This window comes from Pristis pectinata, chromosome 15, assembly GCF_009764475.1.
Source record: "Pristis pectinata isolate sPriPec2 chromosome 15, sPriPec2.1.pri, whole genome shotgun sequence".
NCBI lineage: Eukaryota > Metazoa > Chordata > Chondrichthyes > Rhinopristiformes > Pristidae > Pristis > Pristis pectinata.
Window position 1 is genome coordinate 6,599,461 of NC_067419.1, and position 23,925 is coordinate 6,623,385.

Sequence of the window (23,925 nt, forward strand, 5' to 3'; positions counted from 1 at the left end):
GTCCTTCTAAAGTGTACCACCTCACACTTCTCCGGATTGAACTCGATCTGCCACTTCTGAGCCCAGCTCTGCATCCTACCAATGTCCCTCTGCAATCTTCGACAATCCTCCACACTATCCACAAGACCACCAACCTTTGTGTCATCTGCAAACTTGCCAACCCACCCTTCTACACCCTCATCCAAGTCATTAATAAAAATCACAAAAAGTAGAGGTCCCAGAACCGATCCTTGTGGAACACCACTAGTCACAGCCCTCCAATCTGAATGCACTCCCTCCACCACAACCCTCTGCTTTCTACAGGCAAGCCAATTCTGAATCCACATGGCCAAGCTTCCCTGGATCCCATGCCTTCTGACCTTCTGAAGAAGTCAACCATGTGGAACCTTGTCAAATGCCTTACTAAAATCCATGTAGACCACATCTACTGCACTACCCTCATCAATCTTCCTGGTCACCTCCTCAAAGAACCCTATCAGGCTTGTGAGACGTGATCTGCCCTTCACAAAGCCATGCTGGCTGTCCCTGATCAGACCATGATTCTCTAAATGCCCATAGATCCTATCTCTAAGAATCCTTTCTTAACAGCTTACCCACCACAGACGTAAGGCTCACTGGTCTGTAATTCCTTGGACTATCCCTATTACCTTTTTTGAATAAGAGGACAACATCTGCCACCCTCCAATCCTGCGGTACCATCCCCGTAGACAACAAGGACTCAAAGATCCTAGCCAAAGGCTCAGCAATCTCCTCCCTCGCCTCGCGGAGCAGCCTGGGGAATATTCCATCAGGCCCCAGGGACTTATCTGTCCTAGTATTTTCTAACAACTCCAACACATCCTCTCTCTTGATATCTACATGCTCTAGAGCATTAACCTTACCAGCACTGTCCTCAGCGTCATCAAGACCCCTCTCCTTGGTGAATACTGAAGAGAAGTATTCATTGAGGACCTCACCCACTTCCACAGCTTCCAGGCACGTCTTCACACCTTTGTCTGTAACGGGTCCTACCTTTACTCTCGTCATCCTTCTTCTCTTCACCTAAGTGAAAAATGCTTTGGGATTTTCCTTAACCCTACTCGCCAAGGCCTTTTCATGTCCCCTTCTTGCTCTCAGCCCCTTAAGTTCCTTCCTTGCTACTCTATATTCCTCACGAGCCCTATCTGATCCTTGCTGCCTACACCTTATGTATGCTGCCTTCTTCCTCCTAACTAGATGTTCCACCTCTCTTGTCACCCTGCCATTCTTTCTCTGCCTCACCGGGATAAATCTATCCCTAACATCCTGCAAGAGATCCCTGAACAACGACCACATCTCCATAGTACATTTTGCTTCAACAATGTCATCCCAATTCACACTCACAAGTTCTAGCCTTATAGCCTCATAATTTGCCCTTCCCCAATTAAATATCTTCCTGTCCTCTTTGCTCCCATCCTTGTCCATGACAATGCTAAAGGTTATGGAGCAGTGGTCGCTGTCCCCCAAATGCTCACCCACCGAGAGATCAGTCACCTGACCCGGTTCATTACCTGATTCTAGATCTAATATGGCATTCCCTCTAGTCAGCCTGTCAACATACTGTGTCAGGAATCTGTCCTGGACACACTTAACAAACTCTGCCCCGTCTAAACCTTTGGCACTAAGCAGGTGCCAATCAATATTTGGGAAGTTGAAGTCTCTCATGATAACAACCCTGTTATTCTTGCACCCTTCCCAAACCTGCCTCCCAATCTGCTCCTCAGTATCCTTGCTGCTACCAGGGGGCCTATAGAATACTCCCAGTAGAGTAACTGGTCCTTTCTTGTTCCTAACTTCCACCCATACTGACTCTAGATAGGATCCTGCTACATTATCCACCCTTTCTGCAGCTGTAATAGCATCCCTGACCAGTATCGCCACCCCTCCTCCTCTTCTCCCCCCCACCCCCCCCCATCCCTTTTAAAACATTGAAATCTGGGAATATTCAGTATCCATTCCTACCCTGGTGACAGCCAAGTCTCTGCAAGAGCCACAATATCATAGTTCCATGTATTTATCCAAGCTCTCAGTTCATCACTCTTATTTCTGATACTGCTTGCATTTAAGTGAATGCACTTTAGCCCATCCACCTTTCTACTTTTATACCCTATACTCTGCTTCTCCTTCCTCAAAGCCTCTCTATACGTTATATCTGACTTTACTCCATGCAGTTCTTCCACTGACCTATCCCTCTGGTTCTCATCCCCCTTGCAAACTAGTTTAAACCCTCCCGAACCACACTAGCAAACCTGGCTGCAAGGATATTGGTCCCCCTCAAGTTCAGGTGTAACCCATCCAATCTGTACAGGTCCCACCTTCCCCAGAAGAGATCCCAATGATCCAGAAATCTAAAACCTTGTCCCCTGTACCAACTCCTCAGCCACGCATTCATCTGCCATCTCCTCCTATTCTTACCTTCACTATCACGTGACACTGGCAGCAATCCCAAGATTGCTACCCTTGAGGTCCTGTTCTTTAGCCTTCTGCCTAGCTCCCTAAACTCAATTTTCAGGACCTCATCCCCCTTCCTACCTATGTTGTTGGTACCAACATGTACCACGACTTCTGGCTGCTTTCGCTCCCGCTCAAGAATGCTGTGGACCTGATCGGAGACATCCTGGACCCTGGCACCTGGGAGGCAACATACCATCCGGGATTCTCGCTCACACTCACAGGACCTCCTGTCTGTTCCCCTGACTATAGAGTCCCCTATCACTATTGCCCTCCTCTATTGCATAGGATTTACTAGCATCAAGAAGTGTTGGTGGCTAAATGCCTGGGCTCACCTTGCAAGGTCCACGAAGGCACCAGCATGTGACTAATGGACATTTTATGGCGGCACTCAAAAGGATAAGATGCTGTTGTGATGTATTCCTAAACACTTCTTGCTTAATCGGCTATAAAAGCATTCTCAAAGAAATCCATGTAGTTAAAAGGCTACATCACAGTTTTCTTGGAAAGGGAATCATTAAAGTCCCTTAAAGTAATTGCTCCCAATGATACCATTTGACAGCATAATGGGCACTTATTGATCTTTATTCAACTCCAGTCTCAGAAATGATGACTTTACTCCTACAAATCCAATTGATCTCTTGGATGAGCAAGGATCCCAAGGAAACTTACTCTACATGGACTTCTGTTATAAATAGAACTGAACTCTGAACTACTATATTGTGTCTGTGCCATTGTAAAAATGGAGTAGAACTAATGCTTGTGAACCTGGTTTTTATAGTACGTGATTTCTCGGACAAGGGCTTAGTTATAAATTGCTTAATGAGGATTGACTGGTGTATGAAGTAATATATCTGCAGTAGGAGGAAGAAGTGAGATGCAACCAGCAGTACTCAATGAATAAGTGCATCTCATGGGTATGTGAATATTTACTGTGTTCAGAAGTCAGTGGTATTTGCAGTCTGTTTGCCCTTGTCTCAGAAGTGTTTGTCAGGATGGTGTAGAATTCTCTAGTTAGTCTACATTACATAAGTTCTTCATCTCTGGTACCATTCTGGGAAATCTCTTCTCTAGCCTTTCTCAAATCGCATTATTAACTATTTATTAAATTGCAATGCCTTGTCATGAAAAGCATTGATACCTTTAAAAATAATCAAATAAGCACTTTTAATTTGGATTAAAAGGGTCTAGTTTGGACAATAAGATAGTAGGACTTCTTTGAACTGCTAATGCTAGTTTAGCCTGTATCTTAGCGAAGTTGGGATTGTTCTCAGAGAATTCTGCACCACCCTGACAAACACTGCTGAGGCAAGGGCAAACAAACTGCAAATACCGCTGACTTCTGAACACTACAAATGTTGACATACCTGTGAAGATGCACTCATTGATAGAGTGCAGCTGATTACATCTCACTACTGTCTCCTTCTGTACTGGGATACAAGTTTGTTCCCTAACTCCCACAAGATAGAAATGTTCAAAGCAATATGGTAGAACTGAGTGTGTAACTGCAGGTGAACCCCATGTTACGGTTGTTTGGGTTGCAAATCACGACCCAAAATTTTGAGATACAAAATAAAATTCCCTCTTATGGAATTTATGTGGAAAAACAAAGTAAATAAATCAGCACAAAATTTTTTTTCAACTCTCATTTCTTGACACATGCACAGATGATGCAGCCTCACATTACAGAAAATTTTGATATGGCCCTTTTTCTAGGAACGCAATCCCCCCTCCACACCATTTCCCCCTCCTCCAAAAGAAAAATGCAGGGATTGCCTGTGTATAACTAAGAAGTTTATATTGTTACAATTTAGAAATTGATTAAATATATTTGTGAGACTTGGGAATTCCATCACACCCTTGAATATCATTAGGGAAGTGGCTCTTTTCCCCTCTTTTGACTGCCTCAACGATAACCAAGGCTCTTGTGGCTTCATCAGAGTCTGTGAAAGTTGATGATTGGCAGGTTCTGTGGAGTTGAAGTGGTAACGTGTTATTGTGCTCCTGACTAGATCTTTGTGAACTGAAAGCTCGGCTGGAAGAGGCAGAAGAGAAGAAATTCCCTGAGAATGATCTGCTGCGACAGCTGCGAGCTGCTGTGAAAGAGGCAGAAACCTGTGCTTCTATCGCCCAACTGCTCGTCAGCAGAAAGCAGCGCAGCAGGTGAGTAGCTTGAAATTAAGAGTAACTGTTAATTGATCCATGTGATGAAAGTTTTAATTGGTGTCATTAAACAAATGACGATATTTAATGAACTTATGCTGTATTGTAGTGCTAGTTTGAGAACACGATGCCTAGTTTGGCAATGCGAGGTTGTGCACAGCAAGGGTAATTAATTGATTAAGATTTAGGGTGAATAAGTACTTGTGGCAAAGTGACATAAGTATTGGAAATTAAATGGTCTTCTGACTACTAACCAGCCATTTACAGTGGAGGTAAAATACAACATGCTGTGAATAGCAAGAAGGTCGGGAGAGAGGGAATTAATGTTTTGGTTCGATGACCTTTCATCAGATGTTTTTATATTGCAGTTCAAGAGTGAGCAGGCACAGAGAGGGCATGGGTGATCCCCATGGCAGAATGGGAGGAGCAGGCAGGTAGTGCAGGAGTTTGCTGAGTCATCTTCACTCCCCAACAGAAGTTCCCTTTTGGATACTGTTGTGGTGGAGTGCAGACGGTGGCAGGAGCATGGCTCAACAAGTGGTTCAGCTGCACAGGAGGGGAGGAAGAAGAGTAAAAGAGCAATAGTGATCAGGGATTCATTGAACAGGTGTTCATTAGATGTGACTCCAGAATGGTATGTTGCCTACTGGTGCCAGAGACAAGGATGGCACTGAACAGCTATGGAGTGTCCTAACGGTAGAGTGAACAGACAGAGGTTGTGGTTCAATTAGTACCAATCACCTCGGCAGAAAAAGAGATGAGGTCCTGCAGGCAGAGATTAGGGAGCTAGGAAAGAGATTAAAAGACAGGACTTCAAATGTGGTAATCGTGGGATTTATTCCATTGTGACACAGAAATAGGAGGGTAGAACAGATGGGTGCATGGTTAGACAGATGATTCAGGAGAGAGATTGTTGAGGTATTTGAACAGTTTCTGTGGCAGGTGGGACCTGTACAATTTGACGGGTTGCATCCCCAGCAGAGCCAGGGCCAGTATCCTTACAGAAGGGTTTGTTCGTGCTGTTGGGGAGGGTTGAAAGCAGCTTGGTACAGGGATAGGAAGCTCAAAGGGAATTCAGGAAGTCGGCAAACAAAACTGGAAGGGGAAGAGGGAAACATTGTAAGTGAAATAAAGTAACAGCAAGAGCAAAGTGGAGCAACGGGGTGGGGGTGGAGGTAAAGTGACAACATTAAAGGTGCTTTATCTGGATCATTGCCGCAGTTGCAATGGCAAATAAATTAATGACACCAATATGAGTATGCTGGTATGATGTCAGTGTTTACAGAAATAGAGCTGCAGGATAACCAAAGCTGGGAAATAAGTATAACAACATATTTAATATTTGGGAAGAACAGACAAAAATGAAATGATGTAGCACTGTTAATAAACTAGGAGATCTGTGCAGTGATGAAAAAGTGATCTTGCTATTAACAAATTATGATATAGAATCGGAACCAATTTGGGTCAAACTAAGAAATAGCAAAGAAAATATTAGTCGGTGTTGTTTTGGACACCAAATAATAGTTATAATATTGAGTGTGGCATAAGTAAGAAAATCGGAGTGTGTAACAGAGGTCATCTTGTAATTATGTGATTCTTTAATATCCATGTAGACTGGACAAATCAAATTTGTTGTAATAAGCTGGAAGATAAGTTGATGGAATATATTTGAGTCACTTTTCTAAATCAATATGTTGTGGAACCAACAAGGGAAAAAGCTATTTGGCGTCTAGTTTTGTCTAATGAGAGGAGTTGATTGATGATCTTGTTGTCAAGGGGTCTGAGGGGGAGAGAATATGATATGATAGAATTTTACATTCACTTTGAACACAATGCAAAACCAGAGTCTTAAACCTTATCAAAAGAAACTCTGTTCTGAGGAGAGTTGGCTATGGTCGATTGGGAGAATACATTGAAAAGAATGGCAACAGACAAGCAATGGATAGTATTTAAAGAGATGATGACAAATTGCTAAAAATGTATATTCCTTGAAGCACAAAACTCAAAAGGAAAAATGATTCATCAGTTGCTAACTAGAGAAATTAAAGCTGGAATTATATTGAAAGAAGAGGCTTCTAAATTTGCCAGAAATAACAGCTGGCCTGAGGATTGGAAAAAAATTTAGAACTCCACAGGGAGGAACAACAAATTGATAAAGAACAGCAAGGCCAGATATGAGTGCAGATCGGTGAGGAACTGAAAAAACAGTCTGTAATAGCTGTTATATGTGCATGAAATGGGAAGGCAAATGTTGGACCCCTTGCAGACAGTGACAAGAGAACGTATAATGGGAAATAAGGAAATGCTAAAACTTGTTGATCTCCTGCCTCGTTAACAAATTATGATATAGAATCAGAACCAATTTGGGTCAAACTAAGAAATAGCAAAGAAAACATTAGTCGGTGTTGTTCTTGGACCTTCAGTGCTGTTGTGTGGCGTTTTTATGTTCTCTCAGTGATGGCGTGGGTTTCTTCTGAGTGCTTCAGTTTCCTCTTACATCCCAAAGGTGTGCAGGTTGGTAGGTTAAGTGGCCGCTGTGAATGACGTCTAGTATGTTAGTGTGTAGGTGGTATCTTGGGGGGGTGTGGCGGCGGTGGTGGCAGGCGCAGGGAGGGTTCTTGGTGAGTATGTGGTATGTGGGGAAAATAAAATGGGAGTGGTGTAAATAGGTGCTTGATAATTGGCATAGATTCAGTGGGCCAAAGGGCCTGCTTCTGTGCTGTGTCATTCTCTGAACAACCCTCAGAAGAGGTTGTGAGAGTGGCAAGGGCAAAAAGACTTCAGTGCAGTGTCACTGCAGACTAAGTTAGACAAGTCCCAAAGGAAATAGGTCCCAGGCTGGGTCTTTTGTAAAGAAGAGGGATAACCCCATCTTGCCTTATCCTCACTGTAAGCATGTATGTTTAGGGCACTTGGGTTGTTGATGCAGCTGGTGAAATATGATATAATAGACCAAATGAGCCTGTCCTGTGAAACAGGTCACACCTGGTTTGTCAAACTGAACTGAACTATAAATAAGAATGAGCAGATGGAGATGTGTCTCAGAAGACTTAATTGGCAAATGGGCAGCCCACCGGACTGCTTTACAAGATGTAAGGAGACCACAGGCTTGTTCCCAAAGCAATTTACAGCTGCGGGAAAAGAGAGAGAGGTGACTAGTACTTAGTGCTTGGGGGCTTGGATGGGACAGAACTTGTTAGTTGCATCCGGGAGGGTTTCTTAAAATAATATGTAGATTGGGCCGTATTAGACCTTGTATTAGGGAATGAGCCTGGCCTGGTGATCAAGGTTTCATTGGGGGAGCATTTTGGGAACAGTGACTATGATACCATAAGTTTTAAGATAGTCATGGATAAGGATAAGACTAGTCCTCAGATGTAAGTGCTAAACTGGGGAAAAACTAATTACAACAGTATTAGGCAGAAACTGTAGATTGGGGGCGACTGTTTAAAAGTAAATCACATCTAACGTGTGGGAGCATTTTGAAGAGTTCAGGGCCAACATGTTTCTGGGAGGATGAAAGATAAGGAAGGCAAGATTTGGGAACCTTGGACAACAAGAGATATTGTAAGTTTAGTCAAAAAGAGAAAGGAAACACATGCAAGGTTTAGGGAGCTGAAATTGGACATGCCACTTGAGGAATATGGAGGAAACAGAAAAGAGCTTCAACAAGAAAATAGGAGAGCTGAAAGAGACCATGAAATGTTCTTGCTGAGTAGAGTTAAGGAGAATCTCAAGGCATTTTATATGCATGTTAAAAGTAAGAAGGTAGCCAGGGAAAGGGTAGATCCACTCAGGAAAAAAGGAGGGAATTTATGTGTAGACCTAGATGAAGGGGGTGAGTACTTCGCATTAGTATTCACAGAGGAATTCTAATGTGCTAGTGAGGCAAGAAGTGGGAAGATAGTCCACTTCAACACGTGGCTAAGCAGATGGTGCAGGAGGGAGGGCTTCAGATTTTTGGATCATCGGGCTCTCTTTCAGGGCAGATGGGGATCTGTACAAACGGGACTGTGTGCACCTGAACTCGAGGAGGACCATTATCCTTGCAGAAAGGTTTGCTTATGCTGCTCTGGGGGGTTTAAACTAGAGTTGCAGGGGGATGAGAACCAGAGTGGCAGGGCAGCTGTGGGAAAAGTAGATGTTAAGACTGCAAGCAAAGATGGAAACCGAAAGGTTGAGCATGGTGGGACTAATGTTCTGAGTTGCATCTATTTCAGTGCAAGGACTATTGTAGGTAAGGCAGATGAACTTAGAACATGGATTCGTAAGTGGAATTATGATGTTGTAACCATTAGTGAGACTTGGTTGCAGGAGGGGCAGGACTGGCAGCTCAATGTTCTGGGGTTCCATTGTTTTAGACATGATAGAGGAGGAGGTATTAAAGGGGGAGGGGTGGCATTACTCATTGGAGAAAATGTCACGACAGTGCTCAGAGAGGACATACTGGAGGGCTCGACTACTGGGGCAATTTGGGTGGAACTGAGAAATAAAAAAGAGATGACCACGTTAAAACTTAATTGGTACAGCACAGTAACAGGCCCTTCTGGCCCATTGAGCCCACACCGCCCAATTACACCCATGTTAACCTACTTACCTGTACGTCTTTGGAATGTGGGAGGAAACCGGAGCACTCAGAGTAAACCCACGTAGTCACGGGGAGAACGTACAAACTCCTTAAAAACAGTGGGGGGGAATTGAACCCCTAGTGCTACGCTACTGTGACTATACTATACTGGGACTATATTATAGACCTCCTAATAGTTAGCAGGATTTAGTGGAACAAATTTGTAGATGGATAACAAGTTGTAGGAAATATGAAGTTGTGATAGTAGGTGATTTAACTTTACCCATATTGACTGGGGCTCCAATACTGTAAAAGGACTAGATGGGATAGAGTTTGTCAAATGTGTTCAGGAAAATTTCCTTAATCAATATGTAGAGGACCCAACTGGAGAGAGTGTGATACTAGATCTGCTCTTCGGGAATGAGACAGGGCAGGTGACAGAAGTGAGTGTTGGGGACCACTTTCGATCTAGAGATCATAATTCCATTAGTTTCAGGATAATTATGGAGAAGAATAGGATTGGTCCTAGGGTTAAGATTCTAAACTGGAGGAAGGACAATTTTGGGCGCATCAGAAGGGATCTGGCAGGTGTGGATTGGAATAGGTTGTTTTCCGGCAAAGAGATGCTCGGTAAGTGGGAAGCCTTCAAAATTGAAATATTGAGAGTACAGAATCTGTATGTTCCTGTTAGAAGCTTTTAAGGCTAACAGGTTTAGGGAACCTTGGTTATCGAGGGATATTGAGGCCCTGGTAAAGAAAAAGGAGGTGCATGTCGGGTATAGGCAGTTAGGATCGAATGAGGTGCTTGAGTACAAGAAATACAAGAGAGAAATCAGGAGGGCTAAAAGAGGACATGAGATTGCTCTGGCAGACAAGGTGAAAGACAATCCCAAGGGTTTCCATAGCTATATTAAGAGCAAAAGGATAGCAAGGGACAAAATTGGTCCTCTTGAAGATCAATGTGGTCATCTATGTGTGGAGCCGAAGGAGATGGAGGAGATCTTAAATGACTTTTTTGCATCTGTATTTACTCAAGAGACAGACACAGAGTCTATGGAACTGAGGAAAGATGATAGTGAGGTTGTGGACCGTATACAGGTTACAGAAGAGGAGGTGCTTGCTGTCTTGAGGTGAATTAGGGTGGATAAATCCCCAGGGCCTGACGAGGTGTCCCCTCGGACCTTGTGGAAGGCTAATGCAGAAATTGCAGGGGCCCTGGCAGAGTTATTTAGAATGTCTTTAGCCACGGGTGAGGTGCTGGAGGACTGGAAGATAGCTAATGTTGTTCCATTGTTTAAGAATGGCTCTAAGAATAAGCCAGTAAATTATAGGCCGGTGAGCCTGGCATCAGTCATGGGTAAATTATTGGAAGGTATTCTGAGGGATGGGATATACAAGTATTTGGATAGACAGGGCCTGATTAGGGCTAGTTGACATGGCTTTGTGCATGGCACATCATGTCTAAGCAATCTAATAGAGTTTTTCGAGGAGGTTACCAGGAAGATTGATCAAGGGAAGAGCTGGATGTTGCCTTCGTGGACTTTAGCAAGGCCTTTGACAAAGTGCTGCACGGGAGGCTGGTCCAGGAGGTCAAATCGCTTGGCATTCAGGATGATGTAGTCAATTGGATTCAATGTTGGTTTAGCGGGAGAAGCCAGAGAGTGGTAGTAGATCGTTGTCTCTCTGATTGGAGGCCTGTGACTGGTGGTGTGTTGCAGGGATGGCTGCTGGGCCTGTTGTTGTTTATCATCTATATGATGAAAGCAAGGGAGAAGATTGCTGGGTCTTTGACAAAGATTTTTATATCCTCTTTAGCTATAGGTGAGGTTCCAGAGAACTGGAGAATAACCAATGTTGTTGACTTGTTTAAGAAGGAGAACAGGAACAACAAAGAAATTATAGGCCAGGGAGCTTTGCATCAGTGGTAGGGAAATTGTTGGGGAAGATTCTTAGGGACAGGATTTGCTTGCATTTGGAAAAGTATGGACTTGTGTCGGACAGGTCCTGTCTTACAAACTTGATTTGGGTTTTTTGAGAGAGGGACAAAAATGATTGAGTGTAGGGCAGTGGATGTTGTCCATCTGGACTTTGGTAAAGCATTTGACAAGGTTCCTCATGGTAGGCTGGTCCAGAAGATTAATTCACAAGGGATCCACAGTGAGTTGGAAACAAAGTTGACTTCGTCATCGGAAGGCAGAGGGTAGTGATGGAGGGCTGTTTTTCTGATTGGGGTTTGTGAGCAATGATGTTCTGAAAGAATCAGTGCTGGGACTTCTGTTGTTTGTGATATATGATTTGGATGAAAATGCAGGTGGTCTCATTTGGCAGATGACACAAAAATTAGTGCACTTGTAGATAGTGAGGAAGGTTGTCAATAGATATAGCAGGATCTAGATCAATTGGAAATTTGGGCAGAGAAAAGGTAGTTGGAGTTTAATCAATTAAACATACCAAAAGAGGTGCTTGACTTTTAACTGAAAGCTGTGGGGTAGTGGTGGGGGTTTGAAATCACACAGTACTTCCCAATCTATTGATGGACATTCTTCATTTTATGACAGCATTAGTTGGCATGACCACTGCACACTCATTGAGGAGACAAAGCCACGTCTTCATTCCAAGGACACATTCCTCCATGTATTGTGACATAACCATTGTGCTAAGTGGGATAGGTTCAGAACAGAAATGAAAACGCAAAATGTATGTCAGGCAACACCTGTGTGAAACTGAATTTGTCAGAATGGTCAGCAAACCAGAATGTTAACTCAGCTTCTTGTGCCACTGTTGCTGCCTGGCATACAAAATATTTTAAGCATTTTCTCTTTTTATTTCCATTTTCCATCATCTGCAGTATTTTTTCTTTTCCCTTAGATTGAGAGCAGATCTGACAGTTCCTACCTAAGCATCCATTTTGTACCATAGGCCATCAGTAGAATTGTATTCCACTGCATCTGTTACTGTATGATCCAGCATGATATTTCTCCCTTTCCCATCAATGTCAAGCAAAGGGAACAACTTGCTTGAATGAGGAATGTAAAGAGCAGGTCAGAAGCTGCACTGGCTGTACCTTAAGGAAGAAATTGAACTTTCAGCCAGAAGTTCCAAGGGGATAATTTATCTTGATTTCCTCCTGAGGTTCCCACCATCAGAGAAAAATGTCTTCAGTCAATTAAGTTCTCTCCATGTGACATAAAGAAACAGCTAGGAGCACTGAACACAGCAAAGCCTATGAAATCAGACTACAACCAGGCTGTAGTAGTGAAATCTTATGCTGCTCAATTAGCTGTGCCTCACTCCAAGCTTTTCGAATGCAGTTAGAACACTGACATGGGCACAACAAAGTGAAAATTGCCGAGGTATATCTCATCCACAAAAAAAAACAAATCCACAAATTATTACTGGTTAGTCTACACTCTGCCATCTGTAAAATGATTGAAGATTGATCAGAATTCTAATCAGGTGGCATTTACCAGCAACAACCTGCCAGTTCATGCCAAGTCTGGGTTCCTCCTGGACCATTTGGATCCACATGTCATTGCCAAACACGGATCAAAGATCTGAGTTTTGGAGATGAGGTAAGAATGACTGCTCCCGACATTGGGGGCAGTGTTTGACCAAGTATGGCATCAAAGAATGGAAAACAAATAAAACTGCAGATGCTGAAATCTGAGGGGGGTGGGGGGACATGGAAAACAAATGCTGGAAGAACTCAGCCAGTCAGTCAGCATCTGTGTAAAGAAAAACAATCAACGACTCAGTCAGAGACCCATGGAACAGTCCAGCACAGGAATAGGCCCTTCGGCCCATGGTGTCTGCGCCGGCCATGATGCCAAGTTTAACTAATCCCATCTGCCTGCATGTCATCAAGATCCCTCCACTCCCTGCATGTTCATATGCCTATCTAAATGCCTCTTAAACGTTGCCATCATATCTGTTTCCACCCCCTGTCCAGGCACCTATCACTGTGTAAAAATAAAACTTGCCTTGCAAATCTCCTTTGAACTTTCCCCCTCGCACCTTAAAGCTATGACTTCTGATATTTGACATTTCTACCATGGGGGAAAAAACTATTTATACCTCTCATAATTTCGTATACTTCTATAAGGTCACCCCTCAGCATTTGACACACTAGAGAAAACAACAGTTTGTCCAACTTCTCCTTATAGCTAATACTCTAATCCAAGCAACATCCTGGTGAACCTCTTCTTCACCCTCTCCAGAGCTTCCACATCCTTTCTATAATGGGGCGACCAGAACTGCACACAATACTCCAATGTGGCCTGTGCAAAGTTTTACACAGCTGCAATGTGACTCACCTATTTTTATAACACCCTGACTGATGAAGGCAAGCAAGCTGTATACCTTCTTTACCAACCTATCCACTTGTGTTGCCACTTTCAGGGAGCTTTGGACTTGTACCCCAAGATCCCTCTGTACGTCAGTGCTCCTAAGGATCCTGCCACTTGCTGTCTACTTTCCTCTTATATTTGACCTCTCAAAGTGCAACACCTCACATTTGTCTGGATTAACCTCCCACCTGCCATTTCTCCATCTGTATCTCCAACTGATCTATATCCTGTTGTATTCTTTGACAACCTACCTCACAATCCACAATGCCTTCAATTTTCATCAAAAAATAACGAATCAGACCACCTACATATTCATCCAAATCAATGCTACATATTACAAAAAAGAGAGGTTCTAGCACCGATCCTTGCAGAACACCACTGGTCACAGATGTCCAGTCAGAATAACACTGCCTCCAACTCTACACTCTGTCTTCTGTGGCTGAGCTTATTTTGAATCCAGTCGACCAAGTCACCGTTGATCCCATGTTCCTTTATCTTCTGCATCAACTACCGTAAGAGACTTTGTCAAATGCTTTACTAAGGTCCATGTAGACAATATCCACTGCCTTACCCTCATCAGTCATCTTCACCTGAAGAAACTCAATCAGATTCGTAAGAACCCTGCACAAAGCCGTGCTGACTATCCCAAATAAGTCCATGTATTTCCAAATGTGAGTAAGTCCTATCCCTAAGGATCTTCTCCAATAATTTCCCTCCAACTGATCTGAGGAAGGTTGTTGACCCACACTATTGACTGTTTTTTCTTTCTACCGATGCTTCTTGAATGGCTGAGTTCTTAAAGCATTTCTGTTTTTTTGGCATCATAGAATCCTGGTAAAGCTGAAATCAATGAGCCTCAAGAGGAAAACGCTCCACTCTTTGGAGTCATACTTCATATAAAGGAAGATGGTTATGGTTGTTGGAAGCTAGTCACCTCACCCCAAGACCAGCTTGATTGACACCATATCCTAAACATTCTTTCTCTATGGTGCACCAGAGCTGCAGTGCATCACATCTCCACGTTACACTGCAGTTACTCACCTCCAGTGGCATCTTGTTACCCATGACCTCCACCATCATGGGCAAGGTCAACAATTGATACTCCAGCGCCTACAGGTTCCTCTTTTGGTCAAACATCATACTAACTTGGAAAAATCTTGCTGCTCTTTCATTTTCACTGATTGTAAAACCTGGAACTTTCTTTCCAGCAATCCTGTAGGAGTGCATTCATCAGAATGGCTGCAGCAGTTCAGGAAAATATCTAGGAATGAGCAATAAATGCTACCATTACTAATGACATCCACAGAACATAAATGGATAAAAATGATGGTTAGATACTTCTACATAGAAATTTGGAGGCTGCTACTTCCCAGCAGACCTTCCATGGATAGGGACAGTATGTTGCAGGAACATTTGGACCATAAGATATAGGAGCAGAATTAGGCCATTTGGCCCATCAAGTCTGCTCCGCCATCAATCACGCCTGATTTTTTTTTATTTCTAACCCCATTCTCTCGCCTTCTCCCCATAACCCTTAATCCCCTTACCAATCAAGAAGCTATCAGTCTCTGCCTTAAATACATCCAATGACTTGACCTCCACAGCCCTCTGTAGCAACAGATTCCACAGATTCACCACCCTCTGACTGAAGAAATTCCTCCTCATCTTTCTGCTCTCCTTCTGAACTCCTGGTACAGGCCCAGAGACATCAAATGCTCCTCATACATTGAGCCTTTCATTCCTGGGATCATTCTTGTGAACCTCCTCTGGACTCTCTCCAGGGCCAGCATATCTTTCCTTGGATATAGGGCACAAAATTGTTCACTATAATTCCAAATGCAATCTGACCAATGCCCCTTAGAGTACTACAGAACAGAAACAGGCCCTTCGGCCCATCTAGTCCATACTGCCTGATCTTCTGCCTGTTGCCATCTAGCTGCACCCATAGAGTCAATAAAGCCTCAGCAGTACATCCTTGCTTTTATATTCTGGTCCTCTCAAAATGAATCCTGACATTGCATTTGCTGCCTTCCCACCCAACCTACAAGTTAACCTTTAAGGGAATCCTGAATTAGGACTACCAAGTCCCTTTGCACCTCTGATTTCTGAATTCTCTCCCCATTTAGAAAATAGTCTACACCTTTCTTCTTCCTGCCAAGGTGCATAACCATACACTTTCCTACGCTGTATTCCATCTGCCAATTCTTTGCCCACGCCCCCAAGCTGTCCAAGTCATATGGGCAGGTTGTCCAAGATTTATCAATCTTCAGGAGTTGTTCCAGTTTGTTTAATGCATGATGTTAGCATATGTTGCATTCTGCAGATTGTTCTGAGTCCAATACTATTGGTTGCAAATTGTCTTGCTGCCTAGTGTCATTCATGTACTGACAAATGCAACCTGCAGATAAAAGCTTTGCCACAAAACAATAATTTGGGCTTCAGAAGCCCATTGGCCAAAATATGAGTGTTGTGTGAAATTTCTACAAGCTACAAAACTCTGAAGTAAATCATAACATTTTAAAATGAACTTTTGGTAATTGCCTTTTTTCTCTTGTATTTTAGACCTAAACTGGAAGGTGGAAAAACTCGGACAAAGCTAACTGTCCATGAGTTGAAAGCATTTGTGCACCAGTTGTACAGCCTGCCTTGTCTCATCAGCCAAACTCGACTGGTTAAGGTAAGCATTTAATGAAGGCAAGTGTCTTTTTATCACATCTGACTCTGTGGGGGTAATGTATAGCAGTTTATTTAAGAATAAACTGGAACAGCATGCTAATCCAACCCCAATCTGCCAAACTTCACTTGAGAGAGACCATTTTAAAATATCTCTTGGGATCATAAAATTTATGGGACAAAAAGAAGCAATGTAACCCATTATATGCAAGTTGGCCAAAAATATACTTGAAATTAATCTCCTGAGTGTATTAGGTTAAGATTTTTTTTGTAAGGATTCAACAAGTTTAATGATGTGTTTTCAATTGATTTGTGCGTAAACCTGTCTCAGCTGTTTCCATTCAAAATTAGAAGAGAGGATTTGAAAGGATTCACAGCTAATTGAAAAGTGTTGCTAATTCAGATTAATAGGGTAATTGTGCAGAGTACTGTTACCTCACTTTTGAATTGTTAGCTTTTTGTACCAGTTATGTGATGGGCAAATGATGAACAACCCAGCAGTACACATCTGCGTCATATAGCAGGCTGTATCTTGTGGTTTGTACTTAATAATATTTTAGGGTTTATCATGAATTTGAACATTAAAAACATGGGAGAGGGTCAGCCCTGATGAGATTTGGATGAAATTCATGCCAGCCAGCTCTTGTTTCTAACTTGCAGTTAAAAATCTATCTCTGTTCAATATTCTGTCAGATCCACTCTCTTCACGGTTCACTTTCCACTTGTGTAAACAAGCAAGCTTGTCCTCCCTCTCACTGAAGCCTACTTTGCATGACTCCATTACTTGCAATTTCTCACGTTGCCTCTTAATCTTCGTTAGTTTCGAAGTGATTTCCCTGTAGTCCTGTATTTCCTAATTCTAAACAGCCATAGATTTACTCTCAGCTTTTCCTCAGTGGTCTATGATCCCATTGATACATTCAGTTGCTCTTCACTCCTTGCTATTTTCTGTGTAAAATCCTTCTTTGAGTCTCTAAGCCTACCCGTTGCACAACTGAGCTGGTCTGTTCCTCAGCAACACACAATACAGTCATTTCAACATGGAAAAATGCCCCAAAGCTGATGAGCAAGAAATAAGTTGCAGAGCCAAAGAAATCGCAATTAGTTCAGACAAACAAGTCAGGAAGTCATGTTGCAGCTGTATAAAACTTTGGTTAGACCATATTTGGAGTATTGTGTGAATTTCTGGTCGCTGCATTACAGGAAAGATGTGGAGGCTTTGGAAAGATTGCAGAAGAGGTTCACCAGGATGTTGTTTGGATTAGAGAGTATTCACTGTAAGGAGAGGTTGGCAGGGATTTGTCAGGCTTTAGCCCCATTATTTTCTTCAGTACTATTTCTGTACTGATACTGATTTCTTTCAGTCCCTCCCTCACTGTAAATCTTTGGTTCCCCAACATAACTGGGAGGTTGTTTATGTTCTCTTTTGTGAAGATCAAACCGAAGTTTGTGTTTAATTATTCTGCCATTGCTTTGTTTCCAATTATAATTACCCCATTTCTGACAGTTGGGGACATGCATTACTTACACCAACATTTTTCTTTTCATATTTATTGAAGCTTTTGCAGCCAATTTTTGTGTTTCCTTCAAACTTACTCTCGTACTCCATCTTCACCCTATTAATATCTTGGTCATCCTTTGCTGAATTCTAAACTGCTCCCAATCTTCAGACTTGCTGCTTTCTCTGGCAAATTTTTTGTCTTCTCATTTGATCTAATACAATCCCTAACTTCCTTCATAAGCCATGGTTTAATTCTCTTTCTTGACTTTTATATTTGATGGGAATGTTGTAACTTCACCATCTGAATGAAAAATTCTGTCATTGTTATGGTTGCTTTTCCAGATTGGGCTAGGCACAATGTGTATGATTAAACACTGTCTTATGGTCTTCCTTGTCAATTGTTAATTCTTTCCTGTAAATTCTCAGAATATCATGTGTCCCAGTCCCCTTTCATTTTTAACATCAGTGAGTAATTATCTATTTTTTTTAATGTTGCAAATTTGTTCTCAATCTATTTTCTCAATCTTTTGAGAATTATGAAATATTTATTTAAATATATGCCTTGGCTTATCTACTGGCAAACTTTCAATCTAATTTCTCAAAGCAGGGGAAAATCGGCAAGAAGTATCTCCATTACTTGCACGCTGTTGCGACCTCTTGACTCTTTCTCCATCCACTGACATATGGATTATAACATGTTCTTGACAGCTTTAGTATGTAATGATTGCAGTCAGTGTTTACATAATAAATGCAGTAATAATGTGTTTTAAATCGAACTAGATTAATTGTCATACAACTAATACGAGGATACTGCAGCCCACAAATGCCTCCAAATTAAGAAGGAAGAACTTGCTACCTTTGTGACTTCCAGGCACTGCAAATCAATTTGTAGCAAGTGATTACAGCACGGAAACAGGGCATTCAGCTAGTGTGTAGACTCCCCCCTTTCTTCTGAATTCATCAGCCGAATTCTCTCTTGCCTTTTCCCTCCTGTTCCCTTAAATTCATCATAACTCACATTTTTCCCTGTGATTGTGAGTTTCACATTCTTGTCTCTCTTTGACAGTGAGGCAGAAAGCTTTAGACTCCAGCAGGATGTTGGTGGTGCAGTCAGTTGGGAAATTGATCTTATTGCAGAGAAGTATAAGGTAGGATATTTATTACAGCAAGACAAGAGAATAGACAATAAGTGGTAAGGTAATGAGTTGTATGGAGGAACAAAGGGATCATTGAAAGTATGTCTGCAAATCCTTAAAGATAATTTTAAGGTGTTTACAAAGGAATATGTTTTTTCTGTTATGTGAGGCGTAGAATGTAAGTGTAGAGTAGTTAAACTGGAACTGTGTACAATGCTAGTTAGCAAAGTTAAGACATGTCAAAGTACTGAGTTTAATTCGGAAGAAAACAGGAGTTGAAAGTGTTAACATTTCAATTTTTATTTATCTGTGTAACTTCAGAGATTTTCATCAGATTCACATTGGAAATTCAGGTGAAAGTGTCAAGTGACCAGTTTGGAATGATTGGCATGCTGCTATACTATTGTGGAGTTCTATTTTAAGAAATGAATGCACAGAGATGTGGGTGAAATCTATTTTGTTTTTAAATGTTACTGATGTTTGGTAACTTTCCACACCATGATTTGCAAGTTGAATGAGGGCTCCAGTGTGGACGACGATAAACATCTGTTAAGAGTGAAGCAGACTGAGCATTGTTCTAATAAATTGAGGAAAATTTGAAAAACTGGCGATTTTTCAGGGAGGAAAATATATTTTCATAAAGAAGGCAGGATTCCAGAAGAAAGGAAAATTTGATTCATTCTTTTACCATCAGGGACATTGAAATTGTACCATGCAGTATATTTCAGGAAGTCTCTCCTTTGCACCATTTCATCGATTACTTCCAGAGTAGGGTACAGTACAAGTTAAATAATAAGTAGAACTCTTTCCCTCCTGTGCCTTTAAACAGCCCAAAGCATGTTAGATATGAAATAAAGCTGCCTAATCCAAATAAGTTCACAGAGGTTGCAGCACAGATTAGATACCGAGTGTGACTCTGTACCTGAAATATACTCTCTTGGTCTTCACCTGATCACAGTCATTCACATTGTTCCCATCCACCCTGTCCTCTTCTCTGCAACTTAAAACAAGCTTGATTCCTAAGGTTATTCAGTTTTTAATGAAAGAGCAACAATCTAAAACATTGACTGTGATCCTGTCTCCACAGATACTGCCTGACCAGCTAAGTATTTCCAGAATTTTCTGTTTCTATGTTTTTATTATAAAACGCCTTCCCTTGATGCACTGAGTTTTAAGTGGGTGTTGTCACTTGCCAGACAGTGCAGGGAGGGTTGTTTCTGCAAGGAGACCTCCTGAAGTAGCATGCTTACCAAGATGGGGGACAAATAATCTTCATATTTAACAGTGGGTACTCTTGGCTTTACTGTGCCCAGGCTGCAGTCACTGGGAAGGTTGCCTGTTCACCCATTCTGGATTAGTAACCTAGTGGTGAAAACAAAATTATAGATAATGACAAGTATGAAATATTAATGGAATCCTTTTTTACTTCACATTAGGAGCTGCTGGACAGTGTCGAAGAATTCAATGAACGTGGCAAGGAGGCTTTGTCTGATAAAATTCCCGATTCCTCTAAGTTGCAACTGTTACTAGAATTGGGCTCCGAGTTGGACGTGGAGTTGCAAGAACTGCCCAAACTGAAACAACATCTCCAGCAGGCGCGCTGGCTTGATGAAGTTAACCTCACCCTCTCAGACCCTGACAGAGTCACGCTGGACACGATGAAGAAACTTATAGACTCTGGTATTGCCCTGGCACCACATCCTGCAGTGGAAAAAGCAATGGCTGATTTACAGGAGCTCTTGACTGTATCTGAACGGTGGGAAGAGAAGGCTAAGGTCTGTCTACAAGCCAGGTATGAAAAAGTGTTCAGGCTATTTATCTTTTTTGAAAAGCTTCCATTAAAACGTGCTACAGAGCTTAGTGGCAATTCCCAATTGATATATTTGAGAATTTTCTGTAACCTTGATTGCTGGTTGCATAGCTTGGGAAAGGCCTACATTTTAAAGTAATTAAACCACTTTGTTACTTCAGTACATGCATTGAAATTAAATAAAAAGTCTATATGTGTTCCTGATAGTTAAATTGCTCCATCTTATTGAGTGCTGAATTTCTTCCTGATAAATTGGGGTTCAAATATGTACCTTTGTATGTGCCTGGATCAGTTGACATGTTTACTGCAAATACATATTGCAATCTTATCTTCAGCATACTGTACAGTTCTCTAATTAACTTTTATTAAGCATTTGGGTTCAGCTGGAATACAGTCTCCAGTTCTGGGCATCATCCATTTGGAAGAATGAGAAGTGCTCAGAAACTGCAGAGGAAATTTCACAGAATTTACAACACCCAAAACGCACTGTGGCCCATCGTGTCCAAGATGTATGTGCCAAACTGGTAGTTTTATTTATTCCAGGTTTATTCAATTATTTGAATTCTAATTCCTTACCTGCTATGGTGAGACTTGAAATCATGTCCCTCGATCAATATTTCAAAGCTCTTACAGCACTAACGCGCATCAAGCTGTCATATCTGAATTAACTGTAAACTTCTTCATCAAGTTGCAACAGGAAATGTGGAAATATTCAGCCAGTCAGGCAGCAGCTGTGGAAGGGGAAACAAAGTTAACATGCAAGGTCAATGACATCTTATCAGAACTCAAAGTCTGAGTTCTGAACCTTGCAGAGCCCCATTGAAAACAGCCTTACAATTGCAAAAACACGCAAGACTCATTATCCTCTGCCTCTGAGCTAATTTTGGATCCAATTTACCACTCTCCCTTCAATTCCATTTACCTTTACTTTTTGGCTATCCCTGCCGCTCTAGACCTTGTCAAAAGCCCTGCAGAGAAATCCATGTAGACCACGTCAAACAGACTGTCTTCATTACCCTCCTTGTTACACCCTTAAAACCTCTAATCAAATTTATCAGACATGACTTCTTAAGAAACATGTACTGACTGTCTTTGATTAATCTGTATCTCTCTAAATGAATTGTTTTCTATAATTTGCTCATCACTGAATTTTAACTGGTCTGTAATTCCTCACTTCATCTCTTCCTCCATTTTAAATAATGGTATAACAGTAGCAATGTTCTAGTCATCTGGACCCCACTCCTGCAGCCAGGGATGACTGAAAAATGGTCAGTGCCTCTGCAGTTTTATCCCATGCTGCTTTTCACAGCCTGAGATACATTTCATCTGGGCTTGGTTATTTATCCACTTTCAAAGACGCTAAAACCCTTGAAACTTTCTTTCCTGCCATGCTAATTAACTCATGCATATTTCATGAATTGTATGCTAATTCACTATTTTGCATGTTAACAATATCGGCATTGTCCTCCACCTGCAAAGTATTTGCTATGTACCTGTGATGCTACTGCAAGTAAGGTGTTTTCATCGCACCTGTGCATACATGTCCACATGATAATGAACTTGACTTTGACTTCTTTTTGGCTTTGACTTTATGTAGAACCCTACTTGCATCCTTTGCCTCCACATGTGAGTTGCCTTTTTGTGTCCCTACTCTTTCCTTATCCTCTTGCTCCTTGTCAAATATCAGAACACTACTTCATTTTACATGCAGAGGTGAGGAGATGGGATCACTCTTCCAGGAGCAGGGACAGTTGCGCAGAGAAAGATTTTATTGGGGAGAAACTGTTTGCAGCAGCAGAAGGGTTGGCACTGAAGGAGTGCAATTTAAGTTAATTAGTAAAACAGCCACATAAGAGAGAAATATTTTTTCTTTTACATAGGTTGTTAAAATCTGTACCTTCAGTGGTGACGGATGGTGATTCCGTAATAACATTCAGAAGGGAATTGAATAAAAATTTGCAGTAATCAGATTTTGCAGGATTATGGGAAAATGGCCAGGGATCAGGACTATTTATCTCTCAAAGGTACAGAAACAGTGAGCCACATGGCAGTCTTTTGCTCAGTAACATTTTATGTTTGTGATTAATACACAAGTCAGAGAGGTTTCTGTTTTAGGTTTTGATTGTTTGGATTGGATCATCTTTGAGAAATGAGAATATTTTAAAAAAACTAGAAGCAGGGGTAAGCCATTTTGCTCCTTCTGCCTGTTCCACCACCATTCAGTAAGGTCATGGTCGATCATGAATCCATTAATACTCAAAAGTACATCAATCTCCATTTTCAGTTTACTTTATGATTGTGTCCTTCAAAGATCTATCCTCTGGGTGAAGAAATTTCTTCCCATCTCTATCCTCAATAATTAAACTTTGTGACTGATGGTTCTAGACATCCCAGATAAGGAAAGCTTCAATATTGCATCTGCCCTATCATTTCTGAGAACTTTTCATGTTTCAGTGAGATCACTTTTCAGTCTTCTTAACTGTAAGTATAGGATCAGTCTATCCTCATAGGATGATCCATCCATCCTGGGAATCAACCTAAGTGAGCCTTCATTGCACTCCCTCTATTGTAGTATATTTGTTGTTGAGGTAGGAAACAAGATGATTACACAGTATCCCAGATACAGCCTCAACTGGGTCTTGTATATACTTCAGTAGGGGGTACTTAAATCCTCTTCCAATAAAGGCCAATATACTCTTAACTTCCTGTTGCAGCTGTACAGTAACTTTTGATGATTTGTATGCAAGGACAGCCAGGTCCCTCTGAACTTCAACATTTTTCAGGTCTTCACCATTTGAAGAATACTCCCCTTTTCTGTTTTTTCCTGCCAACCTGAATAACCTTATGCTTGTATTCCACCTGCCACATCCTACCCTGTTCACTTAGCCTGCCCATGATCCCGTAAAGCACATCCGTATCCACTTCACAACTCTGCTTTGTAATATCAGCGAACCTGGATCTATTTTGCTTGATTTTGTTTTTATTCCTCATCTCAGCCATTGATACAGCTTATGAACAGCTGCAGTTGCAGCACTAGTCTCTGTGGCAGCTCACTAGTGTCAGCCTCTCAACCCAAACGTGCCTGTTTGTTCCCACTCTAATTACATATCCTGAATCCATGCCAGTCTGGTATCCCGAATCCCATGTGTTCTAACCTCTTGCGGTACTTTATCAAAGCCCTTTTGGCAGTCTGCTATTCTGCTATCTATAGCCCCCAAAAAAAACCTCTTAACAGATTTACCAGATTTGTTTCCATGTAC

The 23,925-nt window shown here is 41.7% G+C and overlaps 1 protein-coding gene across 3 annotated transcripts in view; it reads left to right on the top strand.

The window, feature by feature from the left end:
- Positions 1–23,925, top strand: part of kdm5a (lysine (K)-specific demethylase 5A) — a 160,308-nt gene that overhangs the window by 99,147 nt on the left and 37,236 nt on the right. For all 3 annotated transcript variants that reach the window (XM_052029933.1, XM_052029934.1, XM_052029935.1), the window contains 3 exons: positions 4,482–4,632; positions 16,108–16,222; positions 20,292–20,647. In XM_052029933.1, the coding sequence (XP_051885893.1) occupies positions 4,482–4,632; positions 16,108–16,222; positions 20,292–20,647 (622 nt within the window). The remainder of the gene's footprint in view (positions 1–4,481; positions 4,633–16,107; positions 16,223–20,291; positions 20,648–23,925) is intronic.